Source organism: Gossypium arboreum, chromosome 10, assembly GCF_025698485.1.
Source record: "Gossypium arboreum isolate Shixiya-1 chromosome 10, ASM2569848v2, whole genome shotgun sequence".
Taxonomy (NCBI): Eukaryota; Viridiplantae; Streptophyta; class Magnoliopsida; order Malvales; family Malvaceae; genus Gossypium; species Gossypium arboreum.
The window spans coordinates 8,892,981-8,920,972 of NC_069079.1; the positions used below are offsets into that span (position 1 = coordinate 8,892,981).

The window sequence follows — 27,992 nt, forward strand, 5'->3', positions numbered from 1 at the left end:
ATTATTAAATTATGCCTTTCACAAGTTTGATTGCACGGATAATATTAAAATAATATATCAAAACAAACCAATATCAATATACACTAATTCTAATAGAAAAACAGTACATTCACCAATACAATACTATTTTGACCCAAACAATTCTCATGAAAGCGAATAGCCTGCAAATAACTTTAAATAACATTAAAAAATAAAATTTAATAAATAAGAGACATATTCCTAATAGAAAAGACAAAGACACATAATACCTTCTTCTTTTAATTGCATTGCTAATATACCTAATAATAATCCTTAAAAGAGTTTTCTTATAGAGATTGGTAATGCTTAAAACATATATTTTTTGAAGACAAAATTATTTTAATTAATTAAAAGAAAGGAATTGAAAAAGTAAAATAAAAAATAAAAAAAAGATCAAATACAAGATCAAATCCAAAAATGTACATGAAGAAGTTATCCAAAATTTTTAAAGAAAATCAGATGGAGGATCATATTGATCTCTTAATTTTCGATTTGAATCAGTCTAATTTGATTTGATATAACAGTAAAAGAAGAAGAAAATGGAAAGGCATACCCGAAAGTTGAATCATCAGTAAAACAAGACCTAACAGTCCTCGCGTTGAAGTTTCCCCCCTCAATTTATTTTTTCTATTAGTATCATTCTCATTCTTTCCTTTTTCTTTTTCACTTTCTTTACAAACACAAAATTTCCTTTGGGTTCCTTCAATTCTTTAACTTTTCACTTCAAATTCGTTGATTCGCTATTCTCACCACATGTTCTGCTTCCCCACTAATTGACATGAGAATTTTTTTTTTGGCGGTGATTTACAGTTTCCATGAAGAAAAAAGAGATATAGAAAAACACAATGTTTCGTTCGATTTAGAGATGGGTTTTTGATTTGATTTTTGTAGTCTTCATTTGGTTGAAACAATGAACAGGCAAAAGCCGAAGCCGGTGACGGTTGGTGACTTGGTGGAGGAAGCCAAGAAGCGAATTGTGATTTTAGCTATATGCGTCGTCGGATTGTCCTATCTCATGTCAGGTTAAGTTATCAAATCCTCTTTTTTGTTTTTGTAATTTTTTTTTCGTCTAATTGCCGCTGTATTGGCTCTATTTTTGATTCTTTAATTGTTCTTCTTGATCTTCAAGTTAAATTTGATTAACGCTTTCATTCAACTTGCTATTGCGTTCACTTAGGGTTTTGTCTTTGTTCAGTTAGGATGGAACTGGATCGGTTATATATGTTTTAGAGTTTGAAGTAAAAAAATTGGTTATTTAGAACTCTGGATTCAAAATTTAAGCTGGCACCATAATTTAGCCAGTCTTGCATTTGATTGTCTAGGTGATAAATCCCCAGCTGCAAGCACTAAATTTTTAGCTGTTGTCCAGGTCGCACAATTTTCCGAAACTGAACTTGTAAATTAACTTCACGAACTGCTGAACAGACTTAAATTTGTGGTACTTATTTTTGGTTCTTTAATGTGATATTATCATTGGCCTTTAGCGAGCTAAGATAGATCACACTGGTCTCTTTACATTTTGTACGTATTGCCTGCTAGTCCAGTACAATGCTATCAACCAATTGTGGCAATGAAAATTTGAAACACATGAAGTTCTTACCTTAAAATTTTCTTAATTTGGATTTGGAGTTTAAGATATTTAAAATGACATTTTCATTATATGATTTCCATTAATTCCTTTCAAATTTTTTTGTTTTTCAGTTGATATTTACTAATTTCCTGTTTCTTATATCAGTGACAAGCTCCTCGGTTTTGGTTAATTTGCCTGCTGCTGCCTCCTTAATCATTCTCCTCCGGTATTTCTCGCTCGAATATGAAATGCGGAGGAAAGCTGATGCATACAACATCAAATCTGAAGCTACAGATTCCTTGACTTCAAAGCAACCACCAGAATGTCCTAAAGTTATTGGACATTGTGATTGGAGACGTAAAGTAAATTCTCCTGTCGTTGAGAATGCAATAGATCAATTCACAAGACATGTTATTTCTGAGTGGGTGACAGATCTATGGTATTCTCGTTTAACACCTGATAAGGAAGGTCCAGAAGAATTGGTGCAGATCATAAATGGTGTTTTTGGGGAGCTAGCAGACCGCATGAGAAATATAAATCTCGTTGATTTACTCACAAGGTATAGGTCCATTCGGTTCCACCACTGTTTGTTAGTACTGTTTAAGACTTCTTAAGAGGGACTGCTTAAGAGGGAGCTAATCTACTTTGAGGATGATGCAGGGACCTAATTAATCTCTTTTGTTCACATTTGGAGCTTTTTCGTATCAGTAAAGCTAAATTTGAAAATCAGCAATCTGCACCACTAACTATCGAGTATCGAGATGCTGAAATAAGACGTGTTCTGGCTGCGGAGAATAAACTGCACCCAGCTTTATTCTCTACTGAAGCTGAGCACAAGGTTGTTGAGTTTTTACTTTGACCTTCCAGTCATTTCAAATTAGTCCATTAATCCCACATTCTTTTTAATGGTGTATTATCCTTGAGTATGACTGTGCCCACCCTGTTTATTTCAGGTGTTGCAACATTTGATGAATGGTCTAATTTCTCTCACATTCAGGCCCGAAGATCTGCAGTGCACTTTCTTTCGTTATGTTGTCAGGGAGCTTCTGGCCTGTGCAGTAATTCGACCTGTCATAAACTTAGCGAGTCCAAGGTGATCTGTCTTTTCTACATTTCTTGACTTCATTTCTTTTATGTTGCTACTTGTCTCAAATAATATTGATATTTGGTGACAGGTTTATAAACGAGAGGATCGAATCTGCTGTTATAACTATGACAAAGGCTAAAGGAGGACTTAATGCTGCACAAGATGCATCTCAACACAAACCAAATAGTTCCTCAAAGATCCCATCTGATCATTTTTCTAAGTTTCTAGATCCTTCTGTCACTGGTGTTGAACTTGTACAGTTGAAAACTAATCAGTCCGGAGCTGCTGGAGGCACCATTGCAGCAGATAACCTAAATGGAACACAACTTTCAAAGGATCCATTGCTTTCCATGGATACTCGAACTTCTCGTTCATGGAGCTCTGTGTCCTTGAATTCACAAACTGGTGCTGAAAGAGGTATCGAACGACATCGTTCTGGTGGAGAATGGGGTGACATGTTAGATCTCATGTCACGTAGAAAGACTGAGGCCCTTGCTCCTGAAAATTTTGAGAACATTTGGACAAAAGGGAGAAATTACAAAAAGAAGGAAGGTGAAAAACGATTTACTGAACAAGTTCCACAGCATTCCTCTGCTGGGAACCCTGCTACAGTGGATCATTCAAAAGTAGTATCTAAGACCAGAGACAAGTATCCAACCAAGCTTAACTCATCTGAGAGTTATGGTGCTCAACATGCACTAACTGATAAGTGGAAAATAGAAAAATCATTCCCACATGAAGTTAGGAATGTACCACACTGCTCTTCAGTACTATCTTATCAGGAAGATGATGATCACGACCTTGTTGATTTTGAAGAGGTTGAATCAGAAAGCAATGATTCCTTCACTTCAGGAGAAGAAGAAGCAGGAAATGTACTGGGTCTTGATGCTACTGGAACTAAAGTTTGGGATAGTAAGAGTAACAGAAATCTGACCGTTTCTCACATTCATCATCCACTTGAAAATCCTGCAGGCCATATGATAAAGAAGGCTGGTGGAATGCGTGTCCAATATCGAAGATTAACTAGAGCCACATCCAGCAGGAAAAGATCTAGATTGACCGGTCAGAAGTTGCCTGTCTGGCAAGAGGTTGAGAGAACAAGCTTCCTATCAGGAGATGGACAAGACATACTTAATTCATTGAATGGACATGGAAAAACTGAATATTCCAGTGACGATTCTGAGGCTGAATTCTTTGGTCGACTTCACAGTGGAGCAAGTGCTTCTTCATCTGCTTCTTCTGTCGCTGTTTCAGAAACTTGTAATTTGACTGCTAATTCCTTGCAAAATTCGTTGGCTGTGGGTTCTTTTTTTAAATTGAGATGTGAGGTACTTAATAATGACCAAGGTTGTCTTCTTATCAGTTTGCTATAATTTCGTATTACTATTTCCATGATTATTGCAATATTATTTCCTTTTGCAGGTTTTAGGTGCAAACATTGTGAAGAGTGGTTCTAAAACATTTGCTGTTTACTCCATATCTGTTACAGATGTAAATAACAAGCATAGTTGGTCTATCAAGAGAAGGTGTGTAGAGTATGCTATGTACTTTCCGGCCTTCCTTCTATGTTGCATCCTATAGCATTCATTCTTCATTGCATGGGCATCTCCATTGGATTTTTCTAAAATGTCAAACCAGTTATGCTTATCTTCACCACTATTGGAGCTGCTAGTCATTTTAATTGTTCTCCTTCAGGTTTCGACATTTTGAGGAGCTGCATCAGCGCCTTAAACAATTTCCAGAGTATAAACTTCACTTGCCGCCAAAACATTTTCTCTCAACAGGTTTAGACATTCCTGTAATACGAGAACGGTGTAAATTGCTTGATGAATATTTAAAGGTTAAACACTTAATCTCACTTTATCATTTTTCTTCGTCCTTGAGGGCATATCTGTTGACCTAAGTTATTCAAATTGATATTTTATTTCTATATTGAACTTCCTTTAGAAAGTATATTTGAAGGGCTGTTTGGTTGTTAATACTTCCATCTGCCCGAAGTGCCATATAGTTTATGTATGAGAAATAGACATTTATATACTAGATTTGATTATCTTTCTATTTTTAGTGGAATTATTAATATATATTCTTTTGTTTTCAGAAGCTCCTGCAGCTTCCTACTATTTCAGGATCAATTGAAGTTTGGGACTTCTTAAGTGTTGATTCGCAGGTGGATTTCTATTTTCCTTTTCTTATGGGGAAAAATAAACTTTCTCTTTCTGGGTAGAGATGGTGTTTCTTTTTTCCTTTTGGGAATCCCAGATTTTCCCTTTTAAGCACAGTCTCTTATTATATGCATTTTGTAATGCAGACATATGTATTCTCGAATTCTTTTTCTATCATCGAAACTTTGTCAGGTAATTCAAATATGATATGGTAGACTGTTTGTGTAGTTTTATTTTTTACTTCTTAACCTGTCTTCCGGTGATTATATTTTTTGTGTCGTTTGGAAACTTTCTAGTTGACCTTGACGATAATCCATCTGAAAAGGGAAGAAAGGCTTCAAATGTTATGGGGCCTCTGATGGGTCCCTTATCTTCCAGTAGACAACTATTAGACACTGAAAGCAAGGGACCTTCATCGCAAATCAGGCCTAATCATGCAACAGATGGATTAAGAAAAGCAAAAGATGTGCGTTATTCTCCATCAAAAAATCCCACTGAAGAATGGTGCAAGTCTGTTGAAGATACAGGCAGTGGTGATGCTAGAGTGCGAAATACTTCGTCTATAAAAAACACAGGGAAGAATGTTAAAGGAAGAGAGAATGAAAGAGTGGAAGATGCTTCTGAGTTGCTTCTTGATGCTGCTACATATCCGGCCCTTCCTGTGGAGGTAATCAGTTTAAGGTCAAATGTTGTCTTTCCTCTTTCAATGTCCCCAGAATTAACTTGGCTGTCACAATAGTGCTTTGTGGAATGAAAAACTTCATGTGCCATTTTTAGTATTTGCAACAAGATTTGAAAGGATACTAGGGTCCTCACAGGTTTTTAACAGATACATCTTCTATGCAGTGGGTGCCACCAAATTTAACAGCTCCCTTGTTGGATTTGGTGGATGTCATTTTCCAGCTCCAGGATGGTGGATGGATAAGGTACATAAATGGCTATAGAACTGTTCACTTACGTCAGCAGTATATTTTATCTTCAGCTTATCCTCCTCGCATCTACTTCTAACCAGATGCACAAATTTTACTGTACTTTGTATGTGAATTTCAGGCGGAAGGCTTTTTGGGTGGCCAAACAAATTCTACAACTTGGAATGGGTGATGCTTTTGATGACTGGCTGATAGAAAAGATCCAGATGCTGCGCAGGGGCTCAGTTGTTGCGTCAGGGATCAAGCGGATTGAGCAGGTAGTACTTGATCTCAGAAATGAATTTTTCTTTCAAAAGTATGTAACTATAAAATTGTTTAGTGGTATGAGAGACCTAAACAGACATATCCTCTTGACCAAGTTTGCAAGATTATTTAGTGGAAGGGGAAGGCCAACCCTACATGATTTAGGCTTGGCCTTTGGACCGGAACAATGTTCTTTCTAGTGTATTTTTCTATACAGCTTAGTCTAGATCAGTCTGACAAATGTTTTTAAGAGCGAGATCAATTGGGATTCTGTTCGATGTCTTATCTGACTTAAATTATATCTTTTACATCCTTTTATCTTATCTGTTCTTGCCATGTTGGAGATTGTTTCTCTATATTTTTCCTAGGACTGTAAGTGGTTTGTTTCAAATTGTTTAGAATTTTAAACAGAGGCACCTATGCTTGTAATCACTTCTAATATGGAAAGCCTGCAATTGTCATGTAGATACTTTGGCCTGATGGAATATTCATAACCAAACATCCAAGGCGACAACGTCCGCCACCATCCAGTAGCCCATCCCAAGCTTCACCTCGTTCACAATCTCCTGAATTATCTTCACCTAGATTGACTGATGAGCAACAACAACTGGAAGCAGAACGTCGTGCAAAATTTGTTTATGAGCTAATGATTGGTAGTTTGTTTATCACAAATGTTTCTTATTTATCATCTGTGCATTGCACATTTTCTAATGTCAGTAAACTGAAAATTTTAAGAAAGTCAAACAACTCTTTCTTGTTACACAGATAAAGCACCTGCTGGTATTGTGGGTCTTGTTGGTCACAAGGAATATGAACAGTGCGCCAAGGATCTCTATTTCTTTATTCAGGTAATTTAGGACATTAAGACTTCTCTTTTTTGTTCTTTTAATGTGGAGCAGGTCTTGTGTTCAGAAACAACACTTGAATTAATATGATAGTCAATATTAGCTAGGGACTTCAGATCCATTTTACAGCTGTGTGAAGGGTATCATAGGTTTATTATCAACACCGAATTCGGTAGAACATGATTGGTGCAACTTGCAGTTGTTAAGTGTTGCTGGTGGATTTGGTTATTATATTAGAAATCGTTATAGTTATGCCTTTGTTCTGTCTTGTTGCAGTCTAGTGTCTGTTTGAAGCTGCTGGCATATGACCTTATTGAGCTATTGATGTTGTCGGCATTTCCAGAGATGGAATATGTTTTCAAGCAGTTGCATGAGGAAAAACATAAGTTTGGTGAATATAAAGCGAACTAATTGAGATTTGATATGAGGAGTTTGAATAATAGAGGTTTGGCCTTGTAATGCCCCCTCAGGTAAGTCGAATGTTGAGATTCATATTTGCCATTGCCCTTGATTCATTGCATTGAGGAGATATTTACTTCATTCATGTGTTTACAGTGCCATGATCTTCCACTTCATATACAGCCATCAAATTCTGTAATTAGTTTTTTTTCTTAAAAGATTCACTCTTGGAGGAAATTGTAAGTAAATCTTGAGAACAGTGAATATATATTAATATAATGGAAAGCCTTTTCCCGCAGTTCTTTCCTCGAACTTTTCCTCTCTTAAACATGTTATGCAGTGCTTAAATTCATTTAAGGCTGGCACTGGCAGGTTTAATTTTGTCCAAAGTGACTGTCCTTCCTTTGTGGACAGCCAAGGTTCAACGTAAACAGGTCTGATGAATGGTGTATGAACCGTTTGTTTCTGTTTATTTATGAGAAGGTTAAATAAACAAATATAAATAATATTTGGAGATTGAATTTATTAAACTGAATTTCGCTTATAAGCTCGTTGTTTGATTGTTATATAATTGTTATTGCTTGTGCTTATTTTGTTTATTTATAATGTAAGTATTAATATTTTTATTTTATTATTTTATATCTGAAGTAAAAAATGTTTCATTTTTCAAAAACATGCCCCAAAAAATTCATTTAATTTAAATGAATATATTTTACTTTAATGTGGATACAACTTTTAATTTTTTAATGAATATATATTAATAACTTGATAAATAAATAAACAAACATGACGTTCTGTTCAATAATAATCCTCTCCAATTTGCAACCTTTAACTATTGATTGCAACCGTTAACTATTGGGGGTTACGTACTACATATTCGTTGGATTCAAGTTGTTATTTAACCATCAAAAATTAATTTTATTTAATAAAATATTCACAATTTAGAATTAGCTTGTACAGACATGGAAGGGTTTTCTAAAGGATTCGTTTTACTCTCAATTTCTAGACTTAGCCAATCCTTCAACTTCAAATTCAACAACTGAGTAAACAGGATAAACCACGATATCGTACAAAATAATAGCAAACTCCAATAAAACCATGACAAAACAAAAAATTAAGAATAAAAATGATTTGCACACTCATTTTATAATTTACTATCAGTTTGTTCAACTTTCCAGTTTTATGATCGGATTTGGGTTCCACCAATTGATGCATGTGGTTAGACATAAGAGTTGGGCAAGATATTGGCAAGAAAAATATCATGCCAAATACACTAAGATAAGCAAAGAACCTAAACCTCACATGGAATAAACAAAGAAAATTTTAAAATCACATAATCTGATTCACAGCACATACCATCAAACATGTGTTTTGGAACAGTGAAGTTTCAGTATCAGCTGCAGAATTTATATAATAAAAAGGACTGATACCTTGGATTTTATTGTGGCAAGTGCCAAGCAAAGATTATACTTTTCTAGAATGTAACTCACAAGATGTAGAAAATACTTCAAACAACAATACTCGAATAAAGAAGACTATAATTTGAAACAAGATGAAGGGCATCATAACTGAAACAAGCACATGATTAACTTCATCCACAAAAATATCCAGTAATTAAGTGTCAAGCAACAATAGCCTAAGCAGCTACATGAAAATAGAAACCACAAATATTTAAAAGCATCCAATGTAATAATTGACATTTCTCATGTAATGTTCCCATAAAACTTTTACTAAAATAGATGGATTCATCAAAACAACCTCATAGCCAACTTAAGCCGAAGCTGCTGCAACCTTCTTCCTCGGTGCTGCTTCAGTACCTAGTATCATGATCCAACACAAATATTTAACAAAATGAAGGGGGGAAAGCCCTTAAACTAGAACAGAATATGTTTATATAATGAAATTAGCAATTTCATACCTTCTCTGAAACCAGTCTTGAACCTACGAGGAACATGGCGAAGATACCTCATCCTACCAGTTCCAGTGGTCTTTCTTCGGATTGCCTTAACACTCCAGTTATCTGATTCCCACGATAAACAAGTACCCCTTAGATTTACAATCCATTAACATACACACTCTTAAAACTCTCAAATATATTCATGGCACCCGGATTAATACGATCTGTGAGTATAAGCACGTTTCTTGTAACATTTAAACTAACAAATATCAAAATCATAACAAGAAACTGCAGATATTACCATACAAGTTATATTTTAGAAATGCACATTCAAAGTTCAAACTCCTACTTATATACAAGTTCATACCTTTTTTCTTAAAAAAAAAAAAAACAGCAGATGACATTCAAGCTGTGCCAGGAAAACAGGGTTAAAGATTCTAGGATTGTTACAACCGCCTCTAAATGTAAGAACTTTAACTTATATGCCCAGATTTTACTAAACAAAGATAAAAGGGATAAGAGGAATGATAGTCAATTAGAATAAATACATTGAAGTGGAAAAACAAACTAGAAAACTACAATCACAGATACAGTCTTATCAAAGAGATTAATTTGATTAAAATGAGCACGTAAAGAAACAAACCCAGAAAATAAATCAAACAAAGAAGAAATCCAGATTTTGAAAGCCGACCTAATAACATATGCAACAAAAAAAAAGAGGGGCACTTACATTTCCTCTTACGGGCAGCAGGGAAAGCACAGGCAGAGCAACGGCTCTTCTGGAGATGGAAGCTACGGCGGCCGCATCTCACGCAAAGAGTGTGGGTCTTGTTCCTTCGTTTACCAAAACTCCCAGTTCCCTTTCCCTGCGAATTACGATATTCATTTCAATTGTAAGCATCCAACCAGATCAAAGGAAGGAAAAAAAAAACAAAAAGGAAAAGAAAAGAAGTGTTGCTTTTTGCTATTTCACCATTGGAGCTGACGCAGGAGAACCCCAAGAGTTTATTCTTTGGGCTCTGAACAAGAAAGGGAGCGGCGGAGGAAGAAAGTAGCATGGCACCAAAGGGTTTATCAGGATTGAGTTGAAGAAGAGTTTGATTACATGGATGGGCCAATATCTGGGTTGTTTCCATTTTGGGCTAAAATCAGAGATTGACCCAATTTAACCTTCCAAAGGACTAGAACACATAGGGTAAACTACATTAGTAGTCTCTCAATTATTATTTTTTCTTTTACAAAATAGTCACCTAATTATTATTAAATTTGTTTTGGTCACCCAACTATGAACAGTTGCAAAATATTCACTCAACTATTTAATTTATTTTTATTTTTACTCACCCAACTATATTGAGTTTTTGAGTGTTTCCATTTCTACGTTAGTTAATTGGTGACCGACAAAGACAAAATTGAATAGTTTGGTGACTGTTTTGTAACTTTTCATAGTTGGGTGATCAAAAAAGAAATTTATTTATAGTTATGTGATCATTTTGTAATTTTTCATAGTTAAGTGACCAAAAGAGAAAAAACTATAATTGGGTGACCTCTACTGTAATTTACCCAAACAAATATCTGTTCTTTCAAATGGGCTTAGGTTTGGTCGAGAAAATAGTATATAATTTTTTTTTAAAAAAAACCTATTCTTTAAGGGGATTTAGCGGGAAAATCAGAGGAGAACAGCAAAAGAACTTGGGGAAAAAAAGGCGAAGGCGCCCAAGTTTTAGTCGAGAAAAAAAAAATGGAAAATGGAGGAGAGGCAAAATTTCCAGCATTCCCTTATAAGCCATATTCAATCCAGATCGATTTCATGAATGCACTTTATCACTCTTTGGATAAAGGCGGCGTCTCCATGCTCGAAAGCCCCACCGGTACTTTATCTTTCTCTCTGTCTACTATTTTTTTTAAGGTTTGGTTGCTGAGAAAATGGTTAGAAGAATATTGCAATGTTGAAGCGGTAAAAGAAGAAAAGCTAAAATATTTGTATTTTAACTTAAATCGAGTCCCCCCACCCCCCTTAATGTATATTTTGTATAATTGATTTTTTGTACATGCTTGGTTCCTTCTTTTTGGTAGAACCAGAGGGTTGTTAATTTTAATTGAAAACATAGAATTTTTTTTTGAATTTTTCATGTAAAATCAGGAACCGGCAAAACTCTGAGCATTATCTGTAGTGCTTTGCAATGGGTGCTTGATCAGAGACAAAAAGATCAATCTGAAAAAAGGGTAGAATCTGATGAAAAAAAGGGAAAAAATGGTGAAATTGGTTCAGATGATGAACCTGATTGGATCAAAAACTTTGTTGTGAACAAAGACAACCAAGTTGATGAGAAGAAGAGCGAAAAAAATAAACATGGTTTTGCATCAGAAAAATACAAAAAAAGAATGAATAAAGATAGTCACCGGGACTTATTTTCACGCAATATAGATGAAGAAAGTTTCCTTGAAAACAAAGAATGCAAAAGGTCAGTTAAGAAAAATGATGTGGTGGACTTGGATGATAATGAGTTTCTGCTTGAAGAATATGAAAGTGAAGAGGAAGGCGGTATTGGAAGTTTGAATTCAAAGAGGAAAGGCAATAAGTTTACTGTTAATTCTTCGAGTGAAGAGGAGGAAGATGAGTTTGAGGAAGAGGAGGAAGTGAAATTGAAGGTCTATTTTTGCAGTCGAACGCATTCGCAGCTTTCACAGTTCGTGAAGGAGCTAAGAAAGACTATCTTTGCCAATGAAATGAATGTTGTGTCGTTGGGTTCAAGGAAGAACTTTTGCATCAATGAAGGTATATCCAAAACTTCGTAATTTAGTATTTTGTTATTTATTTTTTAATTTGATATATAGCTGACCTTGTGGAAGTTTTACATTTCAGAGGTTTTGAGACTAGGAAACTCTACTCAAATTAATGAGCGTTGCTTGGAGCTTCAAAAGAGTAAGAAAAAGGAAATTTCTAAAATGAAGGTACTTGATATCCTTGTTCTAACTCCATAGTTAAGTTGTAATGCACTTTATCATGGATGGTATCCCAAGCCTGTTAGCAGTTGCAGTTTGGAACTTAGAGCTAGAAGTTCACCAGATTGTCAATGCAACCATGCAGGTTGCAGCCACATAACTAGTTACTTATCCATATTCCATTACGTCATTAGCAAAGTTAAGACATCATACACCCAGGTCTGTTTACTTTGGAGACCTTTAGTCTTGCTTTTAAGTTCAGTTCACACCCTAATTCAAGTAAGACTAACAACCAAAGAATGTGTTGCTGGAAAAAAAAGAGGGATTTCTTGACTGATGACAATGTACTTCATCTTTTGCAGAATTTAGGCACAGAGGGAAAAGTACGGCGAACCAAGGCTTCTTCTGGATGCCCAATGCTCAGAAAACATAAGCTACAAAAACAGTTTAGGGATGAAATTTCTCACCAAGGGGTATTGGATATTGAAGATCTTGTTCAACTCGGAAGAAATATAGGAACATGTCCATATTACGGTTCCCGAAGTATGATCACGTCAGCTGATCTTGTAGTTCTTCCATATCAATCACTCCTTTCAAAAGCATCCCGTGAAGCTCTGGGGCTGAATTTGAAGGATAGTATTGTTATAATAGATGAGGCTCACAATCTAGCTGATTCCCTCATTAGTATGTATGATGCGAAAATTACTTTGTCACAGGTATTTTGGTTTTGCCATTGGTACTTGAGAAATAGTGTGCAATCTTGGTAGTTACAAATTGATTTAGAAACCTCATCGTTTTTAGAAGGAATTTGAATCTCCTCCTACGTATTGTTTTACTCAGATGTACTAGCTTTTGATGTTATATTGTTTATGCTAATTCATCTAAAATTAGAGTCACTGAATTATTCCATGATTCTTTTCAGTTGGAGAATGTACATAGCCACATAGAGAAGTACTTCGGAAGATTCCGCAGTCTATTGGGTCCTGGAAATCGAAGATATATTCAAACACTTTTGGTCCTTACCCGGGCATTCCTCCGCGTTCTACTCAATGATAAGGATGGGAATCGTTTAAACACTTGCCCAGATGCTGAAAAAGGTGTTAGAGAAAACAAAACCTTTGACTCTTCCATGGCCATAAATGATTTTTTATTCTCCCTCGATATTGACAACATTAATTTGATCAAACTGTTTCAGTATATAAAGGAAAGCAACATTATGCATAAGGTGATTTGTGTCCATACGACTTTTTTTTCTATATTCTGAAATTATGAGCTTAGCTCTTTCTCTCTTTTATTTTTCCCAATTTTATGTCAGAACTCACAGTACCATTGCTCCAGGTCAGTGGGTATGGAGATAAAATGACTACCATGCAGAAAGGTTTAGCAGTCAAGGAAAATGGGGAAAGTTGTGATCATGGTAGCATTCTATCTGGCTTTCAGGCATTAGCAAATATGTTATTGTCACTGACAAATAATGATGGTGATGGAAGGATAATAATCTCAAGGAAGAGACCATCATCTTCAGGAGAAGGGGCTTACTTGAAATACGTTATGCTCACAGGGGAAAAGATTTTCTCTGAGGTTAGTCTAAGAATTCAATAATTTCAATAATTGTTTTTAGTTCATTTATTCCTTTGCTTGAGATCAAAACTTGGTATTGAAATCTGTATTTTAAATACTTGACATGGTCTTGCTCTATTAAGGTAATCCTGTCTACAACTACTTGCAGATTGTGCATGAAACACACGCTGTTATACTGGCAGGGGGAACTCTGCAACCAATAGAAGAAACAAGAGAGCGACTTTTTCCATGGTTACCATTGGATCATCTCCATTTCTTTTCATGTAGCCACATTGTTCCTCCTGAGAGTATATTGCCACTTGCGGTATCTCGTGGACCATCCGGGAGATCTTTTGATTTTAGCTATGGTTCGAGAAGTTCATCAACTATGGTGGGTGTATTGCATCAGAATCTGTTATTGCAATGAAGTTTTAACGAACCATTATTGAACCTCTTTCTTTTTTCTCAATTTGGTTATGGTCAAACTCACTTAAAGTGACTTCATTACTGTTTTCATTTTCTGGATATTGAATATACAGATAGAGGAACTAGGTCTCTTACTTTGCAATTTGGCAACAGTCATTCCTGAAGGAATTGTTGTGTTCTTTTCTTCATTCGAGTATGAAGGACAGGTCTATGATGCATGGAAAACCTCAGGAATACTTGAAAGGATTTTGAAGAAAAAGCACATTTTCAGAGAACCTAGAAAAAATACAGAGATAGAGGTCATTCTCATGAAATACAAGGAAGCAATTGATAACCCTGCTCCTAAAAGTGGTGCAATACTCCTAGCAGTGGTTGGTGGCAAGATATCAGAAGGCATCAACTTCAGTGATGGGATGGGTCGATGCATAGTCATGGTTGGACTCCCCTATCCTAGCCCTTCTGACATTGAATTGTTGGAAAAGGTGAAGCATATTGAAAGCTTGGGTGATACAAGTTCTATGGAAATCCCAAAACTTTCAATTAGTGAAGAACATTATGGAGGAGACGTTCAGTCTGGTTTCAGCATTCTAAGGAGTTGTAGGCGCAGGGGGAAAGAATATTATGAAAATCTATGCATGAAAGCTGTAAATCAATCAATCGGTAAGTGCAAACCATTATTATAGTACATACTATTGTGAGGATATATCTTGTGTGATATTTGTTATAGTCACTGTATAGGAAAGGAGGTGAAATTGATTTCTCTAGGCTCATTGGCTGAAAAATCTTGGCCTAATTTCTTTAAAACTGAACAAAATTCTAGATGTAGGGTTTCTGTTTGAGTAGTACCTATACAGGAAATAATTCAAAATGAATTCCTGCCTTCAATGCTAAATGCATACGCTCATAAATGTAACTATATATTCTCCACAATCTCTTGCTTTATGTCAATCTTGATTTTTGACATTGAACTGCATCTTATGTTTGAAATCTTTATTTGGTTTATCTTAGGTAGAGCAATTCGGCATGTAAATGACTATGCTGCAATTTTATTAGTGGACATCCGTTATGCTTCAGATTCTTCGAAAAGAAGCTTTTCTCATCCAAGCAGCAAACTCCCACAGTGGATAAAAGAGAGTCTTGTTTCTGCAACTAATAATTATGGTGAAGTTCACAAGCTGCTGCATCAGTTCTTCAGATTCAACAAAAACAGAAATTGTAATTAGAAGCTGATTAGAGGTAATAATGAATGATAAAGCAAAAGCCATTGTATTTATGTACAAGTCAAGAAACCGATAGCCATTCTGAGAACTTGAAATTGGGAAGGTAGCTACGGATAGATTCCTTTCTCTATTAGATATTAATACTTGTTTTTTGCTACCATATATGTTCCTCCACACATGAAGATGACTCAACATAGAAGAGCATCTCATAATTTCCTGTTGAGGAACCAATAAAATGTGTATGGATACAAGTGTATGTATTGTGGCAATGCTTGCACTATCGAACTTTTGCAGCTTTTGGGATTTTTTACACTTGGAGCACCTTCCACGATAACTTTCTCTAGTAAAAGTTTGCAAATCAAATTCATCTGTTTTGCTGCATTAGATGGACGAACTTTGGTAGCACCGATCTCTGTATCAATATCATGCTCATCATTGTTCATATTCAGGCAGTTCTACAACATCATTATCAATTTTTGAGAGTAATCGATGGAAGAAAAAGCATCTCTTTTTTTGCCAAAAGCCACGAAACTGTTTTAATATTTGATTTTTTGTTTTAATCGGAAGAACTAAACAAAAGATGATAGTTTGTTTTGATGGAACAATTAAGCAAAAATGATTATTTTGAGTGTGGAAAAACTAATTTAAATTTTAAATTCTAAAATTTTAATTTTAACTTAATATTTAAAATTAAAATTTTTTAAATGTTTAGGATGGTACAAAATTGATGTATCAACAATTAATATTTTTGTATAATTTATTTTATTTTACTTTTTAATTAATAAAATATGATATTTTTAAAAAATTAAATATACATGTTAATTAAATATTTTAAAATAAATATCTATTTTTATTATTTATCTTTTATTTTAAATTTTATTAAAATTTAAATTAATAAAAATGGAATAATTTATTTTAAAACCCCAAAACTTTTCTTCATCGTCTTTGCGTCTCGCCGAACTATCCAGCTAAGACTGCAACAAAGAACTAATCGTCAAAATCCTCTGCAGTGATGGCTCGGAATATAGGGAAATCTCTGCCTGACTCCAAAATCTCCTATGAAGAACTTCAAGAAATGTTGCTTGACCACGAGGCTTTTCTGCATACAATTACAACCGGTTGATCAAAAGAGCAATCCCACTCGCACTACTCATGGAGATCTGCTTCACCTATTTGATATCTACTTTGTAATCTGTTGCTGGTTTCCGAACAAATGCCGATGGCATCGAGGGAGTCCAAATGGGTGATGGCAATCTCTAACACTTTATGTGTACCGAAGATCAAACAAAACCTTATCTTTATTTCTAAATCATGTTACATCAATTGAAATTTTTTCCTTTTATTTTCTTATGAAGGACGCTAGCATACGACCAGAGGTGGATTTTATGAGTGGTCACAAATTCATCCACCAAACCTTCTGTTCAAACATGACACCTACACCTAAAAGTTATGCGGTTAATTTTGAATAAATTTACCCTTGTAGTGCAGTTAATACAAGAAGAACCTTTCTGATCATTAGATTCATAAGACCGCAATCGCTTCGAAATCTTTAATTTGCATTTTTCAACTACTCCTTCAGCCCCCAATGCCATTGCGATGAAGAAAAAGAGAGTGAAAGTGGCAAAAATAGGAAGGATAAGGATAAAATGTAGGGAAAGTCAGTGCAAAGCCTATACAGAAGAAAATTGCAGCTCTGGGCTCCATAAGCTTTGTCTTTAGTTGCATCTAGAAACACCAATAGATTATTAACAAGCCTGTGCCTCACCATACAACACTACTTGCCAAAAAATAGCTGCTGATAGAAACACCGATAACTTGTTTCACAAACCACTTTAGAACCTTAAATCTTTCTTCTTTGTTGGATACCAAAAAAGCTATCCAAACCCCCCTTTTTTTTGAGAACTGGGAAGTTGGTTTAGTGGCAAAGATGAGAAACAATGATGCCATCACATTATTGAAAGCGCAAATGAGCATGAGCTTTGTAGATAAGAGTCCAATGAAGATCAAAAAGCATAATGGAGGAAAAGAGGAGAAAAACAAAGTGGGAAGTTCACAATTGAGTAAAGGAGAGGAGCAGTTTTATATCAAGAGAAACGGAGGAGGAAGTTATGCATTAGCAAAAAAGATGAAGGAATTGGAGATGATGAATGTTGGAGACATGGAGCATGTATTGGATGTAGAAGAAGCACTCCATTATTATTTTAGGCTTAAAAGTCCGGCTTACCTTTCTATTGTTGACAGGTTCTTCATGGAAATGTACTCGGAAATCTTCATTCCACCGGCTTCCTCCTCCGCCGCTGGCATCAACAGTTCAAAGCGTAGGTTCGGATCAATTAGGATGTAGATCAAGTCTTGAAAGCCTTTCATTGTGCATATCAATATGCTTTCCTTAGCCCAATTTGTTTTCTGTGTTGTGTTTTTGTCTGCATTGTTTCTGCTGCTTTAGATTTTAGTTGTGTTTCTCTTTGATGGTTATAATTTGTTTGAGAAGTTTCAAAGCTATTGTTACTGATTTGCCATGGAAGTTTGATATCAAGATTTCAAAGCCCATAAAACATTTGAAAAATTAACCACCAAAGTAAACCGCAAATTCATTACGTAATAATTCACGCAGTGCCTTTTTATGTTTCTTTCTTTTTTGTAAATGAAACATAGGATGATTCCGGTTACAATGCTGCAGAACTTTACAATGGCAACCCAAAAGGCATGAAAATGCCTAATGGCTAATTCTTTTTAAAAGTAACAAAATAAAGGAAAAAAAAAAAAAAGAGGATAGCATTATGGAAAAGAAAGAAGGGCAGCTCACATGGTGAATCTGAATCATCCAGCAAACTGCTGCCAAATCAAATTCTCAACAGAATCTCCCTTAAAAATTGTAAAAAATAAAAAATCACAAATCCAAAGACGCTTAACCAAACTAGCAATGTATCTGGGAGAAGTCAAATGAATAGTTTTGACTTCTATCTTCGATTCTGTAATCAATAGCCGGATGAAGATACTAACACATTGTGTTCCTTCAAGCGCCTCTGGAAATTAGCCAGGCGAGTTTGTAACTGTGTGATACCAGCAGCCTTCTGAGAAAGAATAGTGGTCAATCTCGATATATAATCATCCAGCTGGTTCCCAGGTTGATCTGCTTCAACCAGCAGGTTCATCTCCTGCATATATATGTCCCAAGATCATGAAATAGCTCAAAACTATTGCTTAATGAATTAAGATAATGGAAACCCAATGAGCTAAAGAATGTGTAAAGAACTAAGATAATGGAAACCCAATGAGCTAAAGAATGTGTAAAGAACTAAGGGTTACCTCTTTGACAATATTCATAGTTTCCTCCACTTGTTTCCTATGGGCATTTACAAGATCCTCCTCTTCCTGTGTAAAGGCAAACACATGGGCTTTTTAACAATATTCATAGTTTCCTATGGGCATTTACAAGCTACTTTTTGTCTCGTAACAATATCATTATCTTGTAAAAGTTACCTGTAGGAGAGCATTCAAATCATCATCTGATTTTGAATGCTTAATATCTGATCTTACTGGTTCTTTCCATTTTGTCTGACCATTAGGCTTCCGTAACTTGTTCTCTACTGCAGTAGAGAAACCGTATTGATCGAGCTTCCCATTTTTCTTCCACATCAGTATCTCCTGCTCAAAGGAGTCTTCTGGTACATTGAAATCATCTCTTTCATTTTGGTCAGGCCATGTATTGTTAATATCATCCTCGAAGGTCGACGCAGTTGGTAAAACCGATGATAAGGGCTGAGCAGTTGATTCTTTCAGATTCATGGTTGAAGATAAAACATCTTTCTTAGAGTTTCCCCCTTTTGAAAGGCTCTTCACCCTAGATGTAGATTTTACAACGAATAGAAGTCAAATGCGTGAAAGGAAAAAAGAAACTAAAACCAAAAGAGGAATAATTTAAAAGAGATGTTATAAACCATTTTTATAATCAGGTAACTCTTATTTACCTATCGGCATATCTTAAGGTGTTCAGAGTGTGTTCACATGACCCTGAACTTGGTGAAATGCAAGATATCATAACTGTACGGGAATTTCCCATAAATGAGTCCCTTAGAACCTCTGTCAATTTACTGCCTCTGAAAGGAATGTGACCCTGATCATTGTCAAGGGCTCTTATGCACTCCTTCAAAGCAAGCAAGCTCTTGTTGATCTCTGCACCTTCCATTCTGCATTACAAATAGAAATGGCTAAATTAAACAAGCACATCCAGCAAAATTAAACTCGTACATATCTAAAGCTTGTCCACATAAAGGGAAAAGTTTTGGTATGCTAGATCTGAAATCACGAATTGAAACCAAATTCTAAATGCAAAAATATTAAGTCCAGGACTGTTCAGACTACCAAAACACCTTTCTATTTTGAAATGTTTGAACTTACTAACAAATCATGAAGTAAAATCAATGTAGTGGCCAAAGCCACTAAGACAACTACATTGAAAGTTGAGATGATCCAGAAACTGTAGACTATTTGGCTTAACTGTCTCCAAAATTGTCTTTTTAGCTTATATACTAACAACATTTTTTATTTTATACCAATTTCTGCAATTGAATCTGCTCTATATGTATGTCATGTTGCAATTTAAAAGATGCAGCCTACCTTGTCTGCTTATCATTATCTGTAGTATCTGCACCTCGTTCGCTTCCAGCCAGATCTATAAAGGAGAGCTTGCCAACAACACGGGGAGGCTTCGATTCTTTGCCATCAACAGATCTCTTGATGGCAAGCTGAAGTATGGCATGAGATCGGGATGATTCCTCATTTGCACCTGTGGTCCCAGTACTTCTTGTGGCATTTCCTTTCTCAATAAGCTCCTTAATAGTCTCTACATCCGATACTCTGAACTCTTGCAGACCAACAATGCAAACTTGCTGCTTACCGTCCTCTCGCATGCAAAGTTTCCTGCAGTAAGAAGGATTAGTTTTCAATGAATTCAGAAACTAATAGCTCTAACCAGATAAGATGAATGCTTGTAACAACTTACTTCCTATCACTGAGGAGATCATAAAGTTTTCCTCCATATATCTCAAAGAAGCTTACAAACAAATGAAACCCTTGGTTCCTGTAGGTATGGTGCATCAACCTCAAAATATCCCTAGAAGCTTTAAGCGGAAGAGGCTTCATAGTATAAGTTTTTCCACTCCCTGAACAAGAGAAAGACCTATAAGTACAAGAGAGCTTAAATCTGTAATTTAAAAATAAGAAATAACTTGATGCAGAAGGCAAACTTTAGTGTCCAAAAAGAAAATCTCACAGTAAAAAACAACCACCACCTCCTTCAACTTCAACAATGATGGAAACCCCAATGACCAACAGTATAAAATCACATATCCTCATAAAAGATTAAGCCAATTAAATATTACACTAGATGACTGAATTCAAATTTTGGGTCATGCAATCAACTCCGTCAAAGTATCTATCCAAGAATCAGTGACAGTTATTCACCTGTTTGACCATATGCAAAACAAGTGGCTTTAGTGCGTTGAAAAATTATAGGAACTATGGGCTCCACTGTCTCACGATAGACCTACAGAGAGAAAATGAAGCCAAGACAGGCTGAGAAAAACAACCATTCCAGGAAATCCATGTCCTGTAATATATCCTTCCCTTATCCACTAATAAATTTAGATCATCAACTCACCTCATCATTTGAGACCTCCTCGTTCAGCACTGCATCAAAAACAAATTCATGCTTCTCCATGTATTCTGTAAGGTCAACCTACAAAATGTCAAGAACCACGTGTGTCAGTAAATAGCATAGATTACCACTCATAAGCTACAATGCTAGACTGTTAGTTTAAGTGTGTTAAAAACCAAGTAATAAATGAACAAAACATAAAAATGCTATAAGTTTCTTAATGTACTATGTCATGGCATAAAAAACATATAATACTTCCTCTAAGAAGGACCAAAATAATAATTTGATACTGAAATACAAGTGAACATCCCTTGAGATTCCTGATTGATGCACGTAACTGCTGCTCAGAATAATTAACTGTTGAAACAACATGTTCTTAGTTCCATTAGCATTTTTCTTTGTTACCTCAGGGCATAAAATTGGGAAATATATATATTGGAGATTCTCTGGGTTCATTTGGATCCCTATGCTCTTATTTGACCTTTCTAGTATGGTACAGTGTTGACCTTGTAGAGGACAAAACAGTGTTATTGTTACCTTAAGTTTCGTCTCATGCACTACCAGGGAATTCGAAAGCGTCTCTATAATATCTTCCTCATTCTTCGCTAACTCCTTTTTATTGAGGGGTCTCTTGCGCACCTGCAGCCAAAAACCATAGAAACTCTGAATGGTGGTGGTAGTAGTAGCCAGAAGTAAAGATTAAACAAGATGTTGAGCATTATTTTACTTGTGCAAAGCATGTCATGCATGCATGTGGTTCAGCATGAATTCACAAGCTTAACCATCATCTGCTGCTCTTGCTGGTGTTGCAATTTGTTTAGGTTGCAAACTGAGCAAATTAAGAAGTCAAAGTTAAACCAGCAGAACAAAGACATACCACAACTTTGATCTTTGCAACTGAATTGACCTTCTCTTTGTCCACAGCAAAGCTTTTCAGGAGCTCATTCTCTGGCACAACACCACCTCTTCCTGTTTGTTTGTTTGAAATATAGGGCTCAGAGTCATCAAAGCTTCTACCTCGAACTGGATTATAGAGAGAAGGACCATTATACAGGTTGGGAACAGGCATCTGTCACCAATAAAAAAAAAAACAGTACAATAAATAAGCATGAAAAATGAAATTACTCCTGATTTTTTTTTTCCCCAATGCGTTGGCAACAGCAAAAAAAGTGTTCAAAAAGTAGATGTAACACATTTGACGCATTTGGCATCAAATCCATAGGTTCAAAAACTCACAATTGAATCTCAAAATATTAACTTGCATACTTCTAGAGAAAGCTAAAGTATAAATATCTTTCAATTTCATTGCTACTTTGTATTTATGGGCAAACGGAAGTATGCATTGAATAAAAAGGAAGACTAACAAAAGCCATGGATTGCATATGGCACAAATCAAAATAAGTTATTAACCATAACTAAGTAATCCACCCAAAATTATATTAAGTGATGGAGAACTCAATCCTAAGTTGTCATAAGAAGAAATTGAATTCACTCAAATAGCTTACTTACAGCAATCACCAAAACATCAATTTATACTAATTTTCATACATGCTCCTTCCCTCTTTTTCTAAATGTAAGCATTAACTAGTAATAATCAAAATTGCAAGAATCTAAACTATCTTGTCTTTGTTTTTTTTGTTGAACAATAATGTTTCACAATTCTAAAACTGGAAACTATTATCTTAGTTTCCAATAAACTATTCAAAGACTCCAAACTAATGATTCAACGAATGTATGCAGCCCCGATAAAGAAAACACACACTAATTATTTTTAAAGAAAAAAGGGAGTGACCAACCTCAGGCAGAAGCTCTGTATCAAAAGAATGCAGATCTAATAGACCTGGACTGAACTCATTGGGCGACTGATCGCCATTCATCCTCTGGCTTGACGGCCGAGAACCAACTGGAGGAGTTGTAGGCTCCGTGAAAAAGTCATTCCCCATATTGAATTCCCTCTGCATATTCCTATACATTCTAGACCCTTGTCCTCCCCCATCTCCACCGCCATAAAATGCATAATCCTGATCTCAATTCAAGCAGAAAAATAGCACAATCAAGCATTCAAAAGAATAACAAACTTTTATTGAACATCAATCAATAAAGATCCAGAAGGCACTTCTTCAATTTAAACATTCTCTTCCTGATTTTTTCCATCTTTACTTTTTCACTCTTCAAGTAATAAAACGTCAACAGAGCATCAAAATTTTAACAGATTATACGAATACCCTCTTTTACTTCTTAGTTCTTATTTTTAACGGTAAAGAAAATTTAGATCTACCCAAAAAATAATAGTAAAGAGCAAAACCCATTTATGTTCCAATGAAATGGCATCTAAAAAACTATAAAATATATAAATACCAAAATAATTTTGAGTTAAAGCAACCGGCAATTTTCTTTATCATTAAGACTAAAAATTATGTAATTAGATCTAAAAAATTTCACTCATTGTCCATTTATTATTACCAAAGGAAGTATATGTGTATACACTTAGATAGATAATTTCATTTTGAGTTATCTGCGCATTATCCGGAACCATATAATGCAACAAAATTTAAAAAGTGAAAGGGGAAAAAAAGAAGTGTGAGAACCTGAAGAGGAGGAATGGAGTTGTTAGAAGAGTGAAGATGCTGAAGACCAGCAGACTGAAGCCACCTTCCATTGGATGTCGTTTCCAAGAAGTTATCCGAGTGTTGTCTCTGATGGTGAACCTGCAACCCTGCCGCACCAGATCTCTTCCCCTGTCTCCCCATTCCGTTCATCTCCCAACTCTCTCTCCCCTTCCTCGATTATTTATACTTGCAATATAATGTTTTTATATAACAAAAAACAAAAGCTTGGATGCTTCGATCCAAAGCTTTCCTTGTTCAGTCCCTTCTTAAAATGAAACTAAAAAAGAAATAAAATGCACTCGATTTACACTTAATTGGATCTTAATAGGGTTTTACCCAAAAGAAGAAAAAAAAATCTCTTTTATATTTGAATTTCTTTAGCTTTTGGTTTCAGACAAGATTCAAGGGAAGAGTGAAAAAGAAGAGGACTGTGTCAGTGAGAGGAAGAGAGAAAATATTTGATTTTTGAATTTTTGAAGACAGATTTAAAGACACGTGCCGCACGTGCCGTGTGGGGTGAAATGAGGGGAGACCTATAAACGACGGCGCACTGTGCTTTGATTGGGATGGTGGTGGATCCAGTGGGCCGTACAGAGCTTGGGTAAACTGGATTTTTTTTTTTTTGAGAATGGGCCTATCAGCAACCACCGTCCCACATGGTGGGGCCGGCAGTATTAATCGGTTGCTCGGCCGGTTTTGACTTTTTATGTAAGCCTTCTCATTCAAAATCCCCACACGTGCCATGACTTATTTTTCCTTTTCCTTTTTAATTCTTAAATACATTTTTTAACTTGCCGTTGAACCTATTTGTTTGGCACATAATTTGATAGACATAATTTTTTCTCTTCATTTAATACAAATTGTCGAAACTTTTTTATCTTGAAAAACGAGATCGAATTTAAAAAATTGAAATTAGTCGCTACCAATTCTTTTTGTTTAAGTGTGATCGGATCATTTTATAAAATATTTTATTTTATTAAAATATTAATTTTGGCCCACGATATTAAAAACGGGTTCGGGAGTCGGTTACGTACGAGGAAAGATTAGCACTCTCGTCATGCCCAAGATTGGTACCAAATTGATTAACTAATGTCCTAATATTGAAAATTTGAAAAGTTTTAAAACGCAATCCTTTTTAAAGAATGTTTGAATAACTCGAATTGGATTTAAGACTCACTCGTCTCGAAGGGATAAAATACTATATCCAGTACGTTAGGATATGACATTTTAAGCCCTCAAAAACTGAGACCATCTCATGATTTTCAAAGCATGCAATTAAAAGGATATTTAGTTATTTGGTCAAACGAAAAACTGAAACCCAGCACGTTAGGGCATGATTTCTCGAATTTTCAAATACGAAATATTGCCTTTATCTGAAAATTACTTTTTTATGAGCTTGGGTAAAAAAAAGAAGAAGATAAAATCAATATAACATTTAAAATAGGAAATTAGTTAAAACGCAAAAATGGTCATACTTGGCGAATAATAATAATGCAAAAACAATAACGGCGTAGGCTAAAACACGTAGATCCTTAAGTCAGGTCGGGTTGGGTCGTGCACACGGGCTAGGCTAAAACGGCGTAGTTTTTGCGCCTACACTTCTGCCCAAAACGACGCCGTATTGGGGGGCCTATAAATACCATTTTTTTTTTGAAAATTTCATTTTTCTTTCCTCCTTCAAAAATACAAAAACCCCCTCTCCCCTTTTCTCATTAGGCCTGGAGTTCGGCCAGGCTTGGCTAACCACCAACTGTTACATGGCCGATCATTGCCGCTAGCGCTGCCGTGTTCCCCTTTCTCTTTTTTTTTGTATTTTTAATACGTAATATATGTAAATAATTTTATAAAATAAAAAACAATAATAATAAGAAGTTTTGAAAATGAAAAAAGAAAAGATAAGGGAAAAAAAACTCAAAGACCTTTGCTCGGTTGTTGGTTTTCTATTCTTCAAGTGATTGCTGTTGTTTTTTTTTGAGTAAAATATGTTTGAATCTCTTCTTGTATTGATTTTTTTTGTCCCCCTACAAAATCCGTATATCGGCTTTTATAGTCGATCTTTACAAATTATTTTTGCATATTTGCAGGTACATAAGCGAACATGCCACTGATGTGGCGTGGTGGAGCGGCGCACATCGTGAAGGAGTGGTGCGCAACGTGCGGCGCCTGAAGGCTAACTTGGTTGCGGCGGCTGAAGCACTTAGGACTAGGGCTTTCTGCTTTTATTTTTTTTTATTTTTTTGCTTTGCTGGGCTTTGGGCTATTAAAGTTTGCTTGGGTAGTGTTTTTTATTTTGGGCTTTCATTTGCTTGTATTCGACTTTGGTTTTTTAGTGGTTTGGGCTGGGTAATTTTGTCCCATTACGTGAATGAAATACAATTTATTATAAAATCTTTTTTTTCTAAATCTATACATATAATTTTATAGTAAACCGTATGCTACCTGAATTATTTATCTTACTGAACTCGATGTTAAAATTCTAAGTAATCTATTTAAATAAGTCATAGACATGTTTATAAGTTGAATAATCATGTTAGAAAATATAAACATCACTTATATAATAAGGATAATTACATATTATTATTTACTATCATGATAGGTTAACTTAAATTAAAGGATAATTATATGTTATTATTTACTATCATGATAGGTTAACTTAAATTAAAAGTGATCTAATTTTGTTAAAATTTTTTAAGTTTTAATTATTAAATATAAGTCGAGTTTATATATATATATATGGACATGAATTTGGTTGTATGGTGTGTGAAAAAATATCATTAATGCCAAGATCTATGTAGTAGAATATTGCAGTATTTCGTATTCTATTTCTGAACTTATTTGGATTGAACAACAGCTAAAGGAACTTGCAGTGCCTATTGCTAAACCTACAGCTTGGTGTGACACTAGATCCACAATTAGCAAAAAAGAAACATGTTGAAATCAACATCCATTTGTCAGAGAAAGAGTTGTTGTTGGTCAATTGCAAGTCAGTTTTGTACCATTTGAAGAGCATATTGCTGATGTGCTTACCTAGCCTATCAGACCAAAATTCTTTGTAAAGATGCATTATTAGCTAATGTCTCCTTTGGTAGAAATATTACAGTTTTAAAATAATTAACTCAAGTACCTCTTTGAAGTATGACGTATTTTTCACGTGTGTTTTCCCCTCGCAATTTTTCTAGCGGAATATCGTTTATATATTTTTAGATTTTTTGTTTTCGACTCCCATTTAAGTTCTTGAATTCATATACGTGGTTTCCATTTTTTTTCTTTTTTAAAAAGAAATTATTCAGTGCAATACTTGAATGTCAAAGACATGTATTTTAAAATAAAACAAAACAAACTGTCTTTTAATATCATTATTTATCTATTTTTATAGATTTTTAAATTATAATTATATTTATATTACAAAATAAATTGCATAAAAATGAATAGAGATGAGAAAATCATATAAAATATTTCTATCTTAAAATAAAAAATAATATAATATAACCTTTTTTTATTTATATTCCATACACTATCCAGAAAAAAAAAGAAAATTTGTATTCATAACTTACTTTTTTTTATTTTCTTTAATTTTTTTCTTTTTTTGACAAAATCGTCTTGCTTTCTTGATAATTTACATTTTAAAAGGTAAATATTCTCATCTCTCATTTTGAGTTCTTTCTTTTCTTCTCTTCCTCTTGTTATTTATCAATTTATTCTAATAAATTATTATTAAATTTAAATATTAGTTGACTCGTATTTTAGTCTTTAAATTATTGAGCATTTATCTTGGAAATAGAATAAATATTGAATTTCAATATTATTTGACTCATATTTTGATCTTTGAAAGTTAGATTTGATATAAACATTTTTAGAACAATCGAGAGATAAATTGATAACTAAATTGAAAATAAATAGATAAACAAGAACCATATTTACGGTGTACCCATTCATTTTTATGCCTAGGAGCAAACATTTTTATGTTTGCAATTGAATTATTGGATTGAGATTTATGGTGTACCAATACATTTGTTGCATCGTAATTGTTTAAATAGATGATGGGTTTATAGGCAAAATTGATATTTCATAGCATAAACACTCATGTTTTACTTGTTTAATACTTTAACCAAATAAAGTAATATATGTTTATTACATTATCAACAATCTACCTACCAAACAATGGGTTATTTATTCATCATATCAAGACACTAATTTATCCTCGTGCTAAAACATAAATATTAAATAAAATTGTCCTTATATTATTATACTAATAATCAAATAAAGTTATAGATTTATGTCTATAAATTTTTAATGTTGTAAGTTTTCATGGTTATGTCGAAAAGATCATCTCAATTTACTTATCTCAATTTACTCCTTCATACTATGGTTCTTGATTTCACTTCTCATTCTTTCTTTTAACTTTCTTCTCATTTTTCCTCTTTG

At 34.6% G+C, this 27,992-nt stretch overlaps 5 protein-coding genes across 6 annotated transcripts; 3 read left to right on the forward strand and 2 right to left on the reverse strand.

Annotated features, from left to right (window-relative positions):
* Window positions 1-368: 368 nt before the first annotated feature.
* Window positions 369-7,783, forward strand: LOC108482816 (uncharacterized). Of its 2 annotated transcripts, XR_001870956.2 has the most exons (16): window positions 390-1,040; window positions 1,754-2,147; window positions 2,249-2,426; window positions 2,542-2,681; window positions 2,764-4,003; window positions 4,098-4,201; window positions 4,371-4,515; window positions 4,774-4,842; window positions 4,984-5,029; window positions 5,134-5,504; window positions 5,684-5,763; window positions 5,888-6,023; window positions 6,476-6,662; window positions 6,775-6,857; window positions 7,131-7,324; window positions 7,410-7,783. XR_001870956.2 is itself a non-coding variant. In XM_017785909.2 (15 exons), exons 1-15 carry the CDS (start codon window positions 929-931, stop codon window positions 7,263-7,265), a joined length of 3,420 nt encoding a protein of 1,139 aa, XP_017641398.1. In that variant the 5' UTR covers window positions 369-928; the 3' UTR covers window positions 7,266-7,783. The 2 variants fall into 2 exon arrangements, 1 of the variants encoding a protein (XP_017641398.1); XM_017785909.2 differs by having other exon boundaries at window positions 369-1,040; window positions 7,131-7,783.
* A 1,011-nt stretch (window positions 7,784-8,794) lies between these two features.
* LOC108482821 (60S ribosomal protein L37-3) lies at window positions 8,795-10,259 on the reverse strand. Its single transcript, XM_017785914.2, has 4 exons — window positions 10,124-10,259; window positions 9,881-10,016; window positions 9,172-9,273; window positions 8,795-9,070 (listed from the first exon to the last, which is right to left on the reverse strand). The coding sequence occupies exons 1-4, from the start codon at window positions 10,124-10,126 to the stop codon at window positions 9,024-9,026; spliced, it is 288 nt and encodes a 95-aa protein (XP_017641403.1). The 5' UTR covers window positions 10,127-10,259; the 3' UTR covers window positions 8,795-9,023.
* A 507-nt stretch (window positions 10,260-10,766) lies between these two features.
* LOC108482818 (uncharacterized) lies at window positions 10,767-15,609 on the forward strand. Its single transcript, XM_017785910.2, has 9 exons — window positions 10,767-11,018; window positions 11,291-11,926; window positions 12,014-12,102; window positions 12,456-12,809; window positions 13,016-13,318; window positions 13,432-13,674; window positions 13,823-14,044; window positions 14,193-14,739; window positions 15,088-15,609. The coding sequence occupies exons 1-9, from the start codon at window positions 10,889-10,891 to the stop codon at window positions 15,300-15,302; spliced, it is 2,739 nt and encodes a 912-aa protein (XP_017641399.1). The 5' UTR covers window positions 10,767-10,888; the 3' UTR covers window positions 15,303-15,609.
* Window positions 15,610-16,860: 1,251 nt separating this feature from the next.
* Window positions 16,861-17,835, forward strand: LOC108482820 (uncharacterized). The gene has a single exon (XM_017785912.2). The coding sequence runs from the start codon at window positions 17,227-17,229 to the stop codon at window positions 17,641-17,643; it is 417 nt and encodes a 138-aa protein (XP_017641401.1). The 5' UTR covers window positions 16,861-17,226; the 3' UTR covers window positions 17,644-17,835.
* A 21-nt stretch (window positions 17,836-17,856) lies between these two features.
* LOC108482819 (kinesin-like protein KIN-13B) lies at window positions 17,857-24,091 on the reverse strand. The gene is made up of 12 exons (XM_017785911.2): window positions 23,547-24,091; window positions 22,755-22,979; window positions 21,836-22,027; window positions 21,496-21,597; window positions 20,962-21,039; window positions 20,766-20,847; window positions 20,305-20,464; window positions 19,920-20,222; window positions 19,271-19,489; window positions 18,783-19,143; window positions 18,609-18,674; window positions 17,857-18,457 (listed from the first exon to the last, which is right to left on the reverse strand). Exons 1-12 carry the CDS (start codon window positions 23,715-23,717, stop codon window positions 18,278-18,280), a joined length of 2,139 nt encoding a protein of 712 aa, XP_017641400.1. The 5' UTR covers window positions 23,718-24,091; the 3' UTR covers window positions 17,857-18,277.
* Between the last annotated feature and the right edge of the window lie 3,901 nt (window positions 24,092-27,992).